At 45.4% G+C, this 11,654-nt stretch overlaps 2 protein-coding genes and 1 gene segment (V, D, J or C); all 3 read left to right on the top strand.

Annotated features, from left to right (window-relative positions):
- The window catches only part of LOC116571641 (immunoglobulin lambda-1 light chain-like), a 1,068,967-nt gene that overhangs the window by 355,874 nt on the left and 701,439 nt on the right, over nucleotides 1-11,654 (top strand). The window lies entirely within an intron of this gene.
- LOC116571638 (immunoglobulin lambda-1 light chain-like) overlaps nucleotides 1-11,654 on the top strand; it is a 1,139,351-nt gene that overhangs the window by 455,104 nt on the left and 672,593 nt on the right. The window lies entirely within an intron of this gene.
- Nucleotides 4,148-10,685, top strand: LOC116572252. The segment is given in 3 exon segments: nucleotides 4,148-4,255; nucleotides 4,622-4,945; nucleotides 10,615-10,685. Coding segments are annotated over 3 exon segments (441 nt in total).

Genomic DNA, 11,654 nt, shown 5'->3' with positions numbered 1-11,654 from the left:
GAACACCCCAACCCCCATCAAGATCATGTTGTTTAAGGCAGAGAAAAAGAGACAGTGTGAAAAACACCCTGAGAGGAAAGATACTTGGTTCAGTGGAACAGTGTTAAGGATTCAGACTGATCGTTCATGAGTAGAAATGCATAGAGAAGGCAACGGATTAACATCTTTAAAATACTAAAGAAATAAACAAAAGGACACCCTTAAATTTTTTATCCAGGGGAAAATGTCCTTCAGTAATGAAGGCAAAATAAAATTTTTTCAGCTCTACCAACTGGACAGAAATGATCATAAGCAAACCCATAACACAGGAAATACTGGACTTCCTTCAGTCAGGAGGAAGTGATTCCAGAAAGAATACGAATCTACAGAATGATTGTTTAAGAGTCAGAAATGAAAGCCACAGGGATAAATATGAAGATTTTTTTTTGTGATTTAACTCTCTTTGAAAAACAAATCATTGTTGGGGCACCTAGGTGGCTTAGTTGTTAAGCATCTGTCCTGGGATAAAATGTGCATCCTCTCCCTGCTCAGCCAGAAGCCTGCTTCTCCCTCTCCCACTCCACCTGCTTGTATTCCATTTCTTGATGTCTCTCTCTCTGTGTCAAATACATAAAATCTTAAAAAAAAAAGAAAAAGAAATCACTGTTTACAGCAAGTATAATCACTGCATATGTTGGAATTGATCATGTAGCTAACAGTGATGGGTATGACATCCCTACTGAGAAAGGAAAGGCTTAAGGTGTAGACAGGGAGAGATAAGGACCCTTCCATGGCATTTACCACATCACCACACAGCCTTCTGGTCAATATGGAACTTGGTGAAGGTCCATTTGATGGCATTTCCCAGCATGCTCCACTCCTTGGGCCAGGCTTCCATCCCCTTCCACAGGGGGTCGGTGTCCTCCCTTTTCACTCAGATCTTGCTGTACTGATGGATTTGACCTGAGAGACAGTGACGATCTCTTCAATCTGCACATGACTCCCTGTCTGCTGCCTCTCCAGCTGGTCACAAGAGAAGGCCAGGCTCCATGAAGCCCACTCAACAGAGGGGTCTTGCAGGTTGAGGAACTGATTGCAGGTCACGTCTGTTTACCACATTGTTAGGGCAGGTTGGTGGCCATGCACAGGTACTTATGCATTAACCATATGCCAATCGATGTTCTTGGCTGAGGAGTTGTGCACTGGGTCAGCACAGTGCCCGTCCTCACTGGAGGCTCACTTGGTGCTGGGCAGGGCCTGCAAGGGCCCCACACACCAGCACCAGTGATCCTACTTTTCCTAATTTTTTTCTTCACAATGTTTCCTATTTGGACTTGCTTTGTACAAGAATACAATATATAACACATGTAACATATAAACATGTGTTAATCCACTGTGTATGTTGTCAGTAAGATTTATGGTCAAGAGTAGACTATTAGTAGTTAAGGTTTGGGAGAGTCAAATGTTATATGCAGATTTTAGACAGCACCTGTGTCAGCACCTCTAACACCTATTTTGTTCAAAACTCAACTGTAATAGGAATGTTTCACCAGCTGTTCCAAAAAATAAATGAATGTGGTAGACTTCCCAATTCATTTCATGTAGCCATTGTTACACTGATACCAAAACCACACGTCACTAGAAAACTATAGACCACTGTCTCTTACAAATACAGGCACAGAGATCCTCAACAAAACACTATCGAACTTAATCCAGCAAAATATAGAAAGAGTTAGACAGCAGGAACAAAAGGGATTTATTGCAACAATACAAGGGGTTTGAACATACAAAAACAATTAGTAGAATACATTATATCAAGGGAATAAAATAAAAAACTCACCTGATTATCTCAATAGATGCAGAAAGAGCATTTGATAAATCCAACATCCTTTCATTAGAGAAAGACTGACCACCCAGCAGATGACCACAATGACCATCAGCTACAAAAAGACTGCTGCCTCCACTTCATTTTGCTCCTATTCACACAGGAACCACTCCTATGATTCACCAAAACCAAAAACAAACAGCAAAATGAATTCTGACAACACATCAGTCCAGCCCCCCAATTTTTCATTTCTAAAAAAATATTACCTTGAAACTGACAAGATTTAAATCACGGACAATTTAGGTTCTCACTGTTCCTTCAGCCTCAGACAAACAGGAGTCTTTCCCATAGAGACTGCCTCTGCTGTCCCCAGACACATGTCCTGTGCCCATTCCTTCTTCTCACCCTGACAGCAGCTCTAGTGTCACCTCCCCAGAGCGATTTCTTCCAAACTCTCTGCGCACAGTGTCATTTTTCCTGATATCCAACTTAATTGTCTGCATATTACCTACTACTGAATGGTTATTCCCTAATGTTATTTGGTTAGTTCATTGATTTTTCATAATTTCCCTACTGGTCACAAAATGTTAATACAAAACATACAGATGATAATCAAAGGCAGGAACAGACAAATTCCCTCCTAACAAAGTCTGGAACCAGAAGCCTAGTTTCCAGGATGTTCTCCAATTCCAAGTTCCAAATCTACTCACTCTTTGCCTCAACATCTCAGCTATGCAGCTTTGATTTTCATTCTCGCTGACAACAGAGCTCACATGACTGCTGCAGCTCCAGCTCTCACACCATGTTCAGGAGGAAAGGCACTCCATATATCTGGTGTGTTTCCTTACTTCATGAGATCACATGTCCCCAGAAAGATCAAAAGATGAATGACATAGCTATCGACCAGTGCTTATTCACAAGGTCAGTACTGGCCAAGAAGGACATGGAAACAACAATGGTTTGGCTTTCAAATGAATACAGAAGACAAGACCTAGGTAAAAGTTGGTAGAGACTGTCTACTGTCTCACCAAAACAAGTGTGCCCATTATGTCACCCCACCCACAACATGGAAACTCTGGGAGATAAATTGTCTTCTTCACAAAGATTTCCAAGGATGGAAAGTCTGCCAAAACAAAGTTGGTCAAATAAATTATTTGCCAGGTGGTTGTTCTCCTGTCTCTGTCCTTGGAGCTGTAGTCACCACTGCCCTATTTTGGTGTACCAGCCAGCAGGGTCGCTAATAACTAGTGCCTGAGTCCTGTGTCCCCCAGTTCCCAGCTCAGAACCACATCCATGATGACCCACCACCCTAGTGGTAGGAGCAGTGATACCTCAAATGGGTCCTGATTTCTCCTCCTCACATGGTCCTATTCTTATTTTCATGGATACTCATATCTCCTGCAATATGGCCATGAAAGTGGCAAGGGCCACACAGAGAAGAGTATGCCTCTCTGGGGCCAGCAGGCCACAGATAAGGGAATCAGGATGTGAACACTGGGTTCTGAATCTCCACCTGGACTAAAAGATCTCTGCACATCCAGGAGAAGAGCCACCAGGGGGCAGCAGAGATCAACTGGTCAAGCCACCTGGCCATGGGGAGGGTCTGGGCATTAAGAGTTCTAACAGGGAGGGTGGCTCACCAGGACCTGAGAGAGAAAAGAATACGTGCATGCTTTCTACACTATCAGCTTTGACTCTGATGTAAAATTCTGACTCGGGGGCTCTCAGAGCTGTATCCTGATGAATTTGTCTCTGTCTCTAACACTGGTCCAAGACTTCATACATCCCCACCAAGCACATTCCTGCTATACTCAGTCACTGACAATCTCTGCTAAGGTTGAGTCGGCCCCAGCACTCTGTGCACCCTAGAGATACTGAGGCACAGCATCTATGGCCCACATTCAGGACACACACCTCCAGTAGCCCTTCAATGACTCCTTAAAACTCCATGTGTGCTTGGCAAGGGAGGACTTTTGTTTGGGTTCTGATGCTCCCCAACAGACACACGGCTTAGGCACTTCACTGACTTAAGCCTCCTAGTGCCTGCAGAGGAAACAAACTATCAGAGAATAGAATGAAAACAGAGAACGGAAAATCTACTTCAGCACTCAACCAGGACAGACCAGCCCAGGAGTGAGGTCAGGACATGGAGAAGGATGGATTTGGGCACCCCAGACTATAGACCAGGGTATGAAGCAGGATCCCCAGGGCTGAAGGTGGGACTGAAGGCCTTGTCCTCCTCTCTGTGTGTCCCTTGGGGATGAATATCTCTGAAACCACAAAGCTCCTCAGCAGCAGCCCCTGAGCCCCAGCTGATTTGCATGAACAGCTAGAGGATAAGAGAGGCCTGGGATGAATCCAGCCAGGCTATAGAACTTGGAGAGTAGAATCAGGGCATCTCCACCATGGCCTGGACTCCTCTTCTTCTTGGCCTCCTTGCTCACTGCACAGGTGCTACACATAGGCTCAGACCCTCTGCAGCTCCAGGGATCTGGGGCAATCCAGGCCCTGACTCTGAGCTCAGCATGGAGCTGCTTGTCAGGGGAAGGATGCTAATGACCCTGCTGCAGGATGAGAGATAGCAGGGGTGTAGTCCCCCAAGTGCTCACTGGTTCTGACTTGTCCAGAGAGAATTGAGGATGATCTCATTTGGGCAAAGAATCCATCCACCAGTCAGATTCATGGGCTTCAGGAGCTGAGATGCTGGAAGGGTGGAAACAGGGCAGTGAGAATCCCTGGAACTTAGGCCAGGCAGGTGATGGTGTTCTGGGGTGAGACCCAGAGCTGAAAATCTAATGCTCCTTTTCTTTCTTGCAGGTTCTGTGGCCTCCTATGTGCTGACTCAGCCCCCATCTGTGTCAGTGGCTCTGGGAAAGACAGCCCAGGTCACCTGTGGGGGAAACAACATTGGAAATAAATATGTTCACTGGTACCAGCAGAAGCCGGGCCAGGCTCCTGTGCTGATCATCTATGAAAGCAACAAACGGCCCTCAGGGATTCCTGAGCGATTTTCAGGCACCAACTCTGGGAACACGGCCACCCTGACTATCAGTGGGGCCCGGGCTGAAGACGAGGCTGACTATTACTGTCAAGTGTGGGATAGCAATTCTAATGCTCACAGTGACACAGACAGATGGGGAAGTGAGACACAAACCCCTTCCCTGTCTGGGTTACACTCTCCTCCAGCTCCAGGAGGTCTGTGCACAGAGAAGGGAGCAGGTCTAACTCGAGTTCCCAAATCCAAAGTTCCCAGATCTCCCTAGACACCCACACTTTGGCAGTACCTGCACAGGGTGTGCAGGGTTGATTTGGGGCTCCTGAGATTGTCTGGGCCTGAGTATGTTTGGGAACAGAGGGATTGGGTATAAAGTCAAATGGAAAGAACCATCTGTCAGTGGTAATTACTTCTCATTTACTTATGGTGGCCAGAGACCACTCCTTCAACCAACTGCCCAGGACTGGAGCCCCAAATCTTCCAACTCAGTTGAGCTCCAGAAGCCCTGCCATGGTGGTGGCTGGGGATTCCGAGTGGAAAAGACTAGTGCATTATTCAATGTAGTCACTCCTCTCCTGGGCTCACATATGCCCCATCTCTACCTAGAGTCCCTGACAGCTCAAGGGTCTCCTTATTGGGGAAGTGAACTTGGTTCAGCAAATTGCCTCCCCAGGGTCCTTCCCTTCCTCAGAGAGACTGTATTGAATGATGGCCTGAATCCAAGGTCTCAAGATCCTCCCTCAGGTTAAGATGTCCTGAATGGTCCCTGCTTTAGAGCTCACCACTGGAAGGATACCTCATCTGATGTCTCACTGTGAGTCATTCTCCTTCTGCCCAGTCTGGCCAGCCTCACTTCCTCCAGATTTCCTGCAAATGCACTTCTGCATCTCAGATTCTATTCAAGGAACCCAATCCAGGGTGGCCAGACACAGTCCTCAAAAACCTGAGGAGTCTACTATATGTCACAAAGCTCTGCTTTCTCCTCCAAATCCAACTAAGCATGTGAGATCCTCAGACAGACCATACTGTATCTTCTATATTTGTACAGTGAGAAAAGATGCACACAGAGAAGGTGCTATGGGTTCTAATAGGTAGTTGGAGAGTCTATCCATCCTGATAGTGAATGTGGGATGATGAGTCAGTGACCTCCTTTTACAAAGTGGACAAAAGGTACACAACCACGGGAGTGAGACACACAATGTGTGCTTCCTCACTTCTACCTCCCAAATTGTGCCCAAGTATTTCTCTTTACACTTACCCTACCCAGTAATATGTATGATGATTTTGTGAAATACAGCTGAAGCCTGTCTGTGCAGTCAAGTAATAAGCCACCACAGACCACCCCTCCTCCACATGACATTCACCAAGGTCTGCACAAATCAGGCTCCAAATAAAGAGAATATTGGGAGAAGGAAAATTTCCAGACTCTTTCTATGAAACCAGCATTACCCTGATACCCAAACCAGGCAAAGACCCGAACAAAAAAGAGAATTTCAGACCAATATCACTGATGAATATGGATGCTAAGATTCTCAACAAGATCCTAGCAAATAGGATCCAACAGCACATTAAAAAGATTATCCGCCATGACCAGGTGGGATTCATTCCTGGGCTACAAGGATCGTTGAACATTCACAAATCAATCAATGTGATAGAACAAATCAATAAAAGAAGAGAGAAGAACCACATGGTTCTCTCAATTGATGCAGAAAAAGCATTTGACAAAATCCAGCATCCATTCCTGATTAAAACGCTTCAAAGTATAGGGATAGAGGGAACATTCCTGAACTTCATCAAATCTATCCATGAAAGACCCACAGCAAATATCATCCTCAATGGGAAAAAGCTTGCAGCCTTCCCGTTGAGATCAGGAACAAGACAAGGATGCCCACTTTCACCACTCTTGTTCAACATAGTATTAGAAGTCCTAGCAACAGCAATCAGACAACAAAGAGAAATAAAAGGTATCCAAATTGGCAATGAAGAAGTCAGACTCTCTCTTGTCGAAGATGATATGATTCTTTATATGGAAAACCCAAAAGACTCCACCCCCAAACTACTAGAACTCATATAGCAATTCAGCAATGTGGCAGGATACAAAGTCAATGTACAGAAATCAGTGGCTTTCTTATACACTAACAATGAAAATGCAGAAAGGGAAATTAGAGAATCGATTCCATTTACTATAGCATCAAGAACCATAAGACACCTGAGAATAAACCTAACCAAAGAGGTAAAGGATATGTATTCGAGGAACTACAGAATACTCATGAAAGAAATTGAAGAAGACACAAAAAGATGGAAGACCATTTCATGCTCTTGGATCGGAAGAATAAACATTGTTAAAATGTCTATACTGCCTAGAGCAATCTATACTTTTAACGCCATTATGATCAAAATTCCACCGGTATTTTTCAAATAGCTGGAGCAAATAATCCAAAAATTTGCATGGAATCAGAAGAGACCCTGAATCTCTAAGGAAATGTGGAAAAACAAAAATAAAACTGGGGGCATCACGTTAACTGATTTCAAGCTTTACTACAAAGCTGTGATCACCAAGACAGCATGGTGCTGGCATAAGAACAGACACATAGATAGACCAGTGGAACATAATAGAGAGCCCAGACATGGACCCTCAACTCTATGGTCAAATAATCTTTGAAAAAACAAGAAGAAATATACAGTGGAAAAAAGACAGTCTCTTCAATAAATGGTGCTGGGAAAACTGGGCAACTATATGTAGGAGAATGAAACTCGACCATTCTCTTACACTGTACACAAAGATAGACTCAAAATGGATAAAAGACCTCAATGTGAGACAAGAGTCCATCAGAACCCTAGAGGAGTATATAGGCAGTAACCTCTTTGATATCAGCCACAGCAACTTCTTTCAAGATATGTCTCCAAAGGCAAAGGAAACAAAAGCGAAGATGAACTTTTGGGACTTCATCAAAATCAAAAGCTTCTTCACAGCAAAGGAAACAGTCAAGAAAACAAAGAGGCAACCCACGGAATGGGAGAAGATATTTGCAAATGACAGTACAGACAAAAGGTTGATATCCAGGATCTCTAAAGAACTCCTCAAACTCAACACACACAAAACAGACAATCATATCAAAAAATGGGCAGAAGATATGGACAGACACTTCTCCAATGAAGACATACAAATGGCTATCAGACACATGAAAAAATGTTCATCATCACTAGCCCTCAGGGAGATTCAAATTAAAGCCACATGAGATATCACCTTACACCAGTTAGAATGGCCAAAATTAGCAAGACAGGAAACAACATGTGTTGGAGAGGATATGGAGAAAGGGGAACCCTCTTCCACTCTTGGTGGGAATGCAAGTTGGTGCAGCCACTTTGGAGAACAGTGTGGAGATTCCTCAAGAAATTAAAAATAGAACTTCCCTATGACCCTGCCATTGCATTCCTGGGTATTTACCCCAAAGATACAGATGTTGTGAAAAGAAGGGCCATCTGTACCCCAATGTTTATAGCAGCAATGGTCATGGTCGCCAAACTATGGAAAGAACCAAGATGCCCTTCAACGGATGAATGGATAAGGAAGATGTGGTCCATATACACTATGGAGTATTATGGCTCCATCAGAAAAGATGAATACCCGACTTTTGTAGCAACATGGACGGGACTGGAAGAGTTGATGCTGAGTGAAATAAGTCAAGCAGAGAGAGTCAAGTATCATATGGTTTCACTTTTTTGTAGAGCATTACAAATAGCATGGAGGACAAGGGGAGATGGAGAGGAGAAGGGAGTTGAGGGAAGTTGGAAGGAGAGGTGAACCACGAGAGACTATAGACTCTGAAAAACAACCTGAGAGTTTTGAAGGTGCGGGGGGTGGGAGGTTGGGGTACCAGGTGGTGGGTATTAGAGAGGGCACAGATTGCTTGGAGCACTGGATGTGGTGCAAAAACAATGAATACTGTTATGCTTAAAAAAATAAATAAATTTCAAAAAAGAATATTGGGAGCCCTGCTTCCACCTCATAAGATAAATCTATGAAATGAATAATTATAGACAGGGTTCCCTTTCCCTACATTGGGATACAAAATACATTTTTGTCTACTAGTGATCTTTATTTTGTCCCAGATGATTTGATATTCCATAACTTCAATTTTGAGATATAAATTTAACTATTGTAAATACATTTGATGATAGATAATAATTGGTTGGGACAGGAGAACAAAGCAGAAACATATGGTAACTATGTATCCACACATATTCTTACAACACAAGGAGAGAACACATGTTCTAGTCTGCTCATTACTGCCACTACCTGGAGGTCAGAGTGGTATCTATAATTGCCTGCTTCACTGTCCACCCCATATCCTCTTCCCTCAGCAAACAACTGAGCTGGTCTGGATCCTCACCAGTTAACAACCACCAAACTTCATTTTGGAAGATGTATCCTTTGTCAGACCTGCTGCATTGGATTGTGGTGAGTTTGTGAATGTAATCTCAGCCCCAGGGAATAATAAAGGATCTGCTGGGTGCATGCATACACCTGCTAACCCCAGTTGTGTTATAGATATCCAATTTTCCCATGATAGACAACAGGCTTCCCCTAGCCAGTGCCCCCTACTCATCTGGGTGATTCACTGCCAGGAGGATGTGGTAGGTGGGGGCCTGTTGCCCTCTCAGTGACCAGAGCAGTGTGGTCAATATCCCACTGGAGTATCCCAGGCACAAGGCACTTCTAATGTGTCTCGTAAAATGTCTACTCTTAAATCATTTTTTCTACATTATTACAGGCTAAAGATTCTGAATTGAGCTCAGTTACCAGAGCGGTACAGTTAAACCCCAAGAACCAGGTGGCCTCATATGAACAAGGAAGACAAGGAGAAGTGAGATTTTCCACGGTGGCTGAGAACCCCACCTTGTGAAGCTCAGTGAGCACACAGTCCCCTGAGGAGGGGCTGCTCCCCAAGATGCAGATGCAGCTGCAGCAGGACTGGGTGAAGTCCAGGCATCTGCAGGTGGTACAGCTCCCCAGTGAGCCTGTGGTGTTACGTTTCCAAGGACCCTACTCTGAGTAGTTTCTGCCTGCTCTGCTGCTGCTTCCAGACAGGTGAGAAGCCCACAGGGAGGCACATTGTGTGCAAAGGTGTGCCCTGCTTTCCCTCCCACTCAGGGTCCATGGGGTCAGGGCCCTGCTCTCCCAGTTCTCCCCTTTGCTTCCTCCTCACAGGGCTGGTACCAGTCTGTCCTAAATCAACCTCCCTAAACATCTGGGCTCAGAAGGTCACCATCTCCTGTGTCATGGCAGCAGGGGCACTCAGGATATAATCTTTGTCTCCTGCTACCAATAGCTCCTGGCAGAGCCCCATCTGGCCATGGGGTGGGGTCAGGAGTCACTCCTCAGAGACCCCAGACTCCAACTGGAGCTTGCAGTCTTTGAGCATCAGTGGCTCCACAGCAGTCCTGAGACTGGTTACTCGGGAAATCAGAGCCTTGGGATGTGTCTCCCAAATGTGTGTATGTACCAAGCGAGGGCATGCAGTGCAAACCAAGCCCATGCAAACTAAAGCTATATCAGTGAGTACCATTTGGACCAAGACCACATGAGCCAGTGCCACTTGTGGGAGTGGGTGCATCTTTGACCAAGTCCACATAATTGGACTACATTGGCTAAGGCTGGTGCCACTGAGACAGATGTCAACTGAGTGGTGTCATTTGGACTGAAGCCATGAGATCTGGTGCCATGAGGACCCATTCACCAAAGCCATGTTATCAGTGTCACATTAGCCATGGCAATGATGGCCAAAGACACATGAACCAAGCTATGTTTCAGGTGCCATGAGGACAGAAACCATGTTTTCCTATGACACGTGGAATGAGGCCCTGTCCACCCAGATCCTGTGAGCAGGTGACACTTGTTCTTGTTTCTTTGGGTGATGCTAACACAGCAGCCAAGAAAAACATTGCATCACAGCATTCCCTCTCACCCAAGGTCAGCTCCGCATTCTCAGAGGAGTGAGGCCTCTCAAGGGAGATGACAGAACAGGTAATGAACACTGTGATGTGAGCCACTCCCTGCCAGTAACCATGGAAAGTGCTTAATGATGAGGTAAGAAGCCCCCACATTATGACTCCAGGTAGAAGAATTTAGCGCTCATGCCTGGCCAGCCAGGAAGAAAGGATGGACTCTGCACTGGACAATGAGGTAGAAATGCCCCCCATGCATGGACATCACAAATAGAGGACATTTTCCCTCATGCAAGTGGATTTCAAGCAACATTGTGTGATGTGAATCCACATGATGCAAATGAAGATCACATCATGGGCACCACGTGGAGAGAGGCCACCTGAGGAATGCCACTTGGACTGAAGCTGCATAAGTTGGTATATGGTGAGGAGAGAGCTCTTTCCCAGGGCTCTCAGTGATGAGGAACTGAGAACACAGCCACTTGGGCTGGTACAACTCCATCCTGTCCATTAGGCTGTGTCCACTTCCTTAGCACATCTTTAGTTTCATGTTTCCCTTCTCCTCTCACCTCATGGCAATGGGGGACACTGGAAGGATAGCAGATGAAGTCATCCAGATGGTACACGGTATCCCTTCTTGAGGTCCATGTGCTCAGATACCCAACATATCTGCTCTAAAGGCTGGGACAATGCAGGCCTGTCACTGGAGATCCTGCCTCTAGCTACTGTTGTCCAGTCTGTCTGTTGTCCTTTCTGTCTGCCAAGGGGGACCCTCCATGCAATTCTTCAGGTCTGTCCAGTCTTCCCATTACCACGGAGAGGTGTGGGGAGGTTTGACCCTGGCCTGACTTGCGTGTGACCCAACACAGAAGACCCTGTGCAGCCATGTTTAGGCAGGAGCAGGGT

Source organism: Mustela erminea, chromosome 13 (assembly GCF_009829155.1).
Source record: "Mustela erminea isolate mMusErm1 chromosome 13, mMusErm1.Pri, whole genome shotgun sequence".
Classification (NCBI taxonomy): Eukaryota; Metazoa; Chordata; class Mammalia; order Carnivora; family Mustelidae; genus Mustela; species Mustela erminea.
This window is presented reverse-complemented; position numbering and strand designations above follow the sequence as displayed.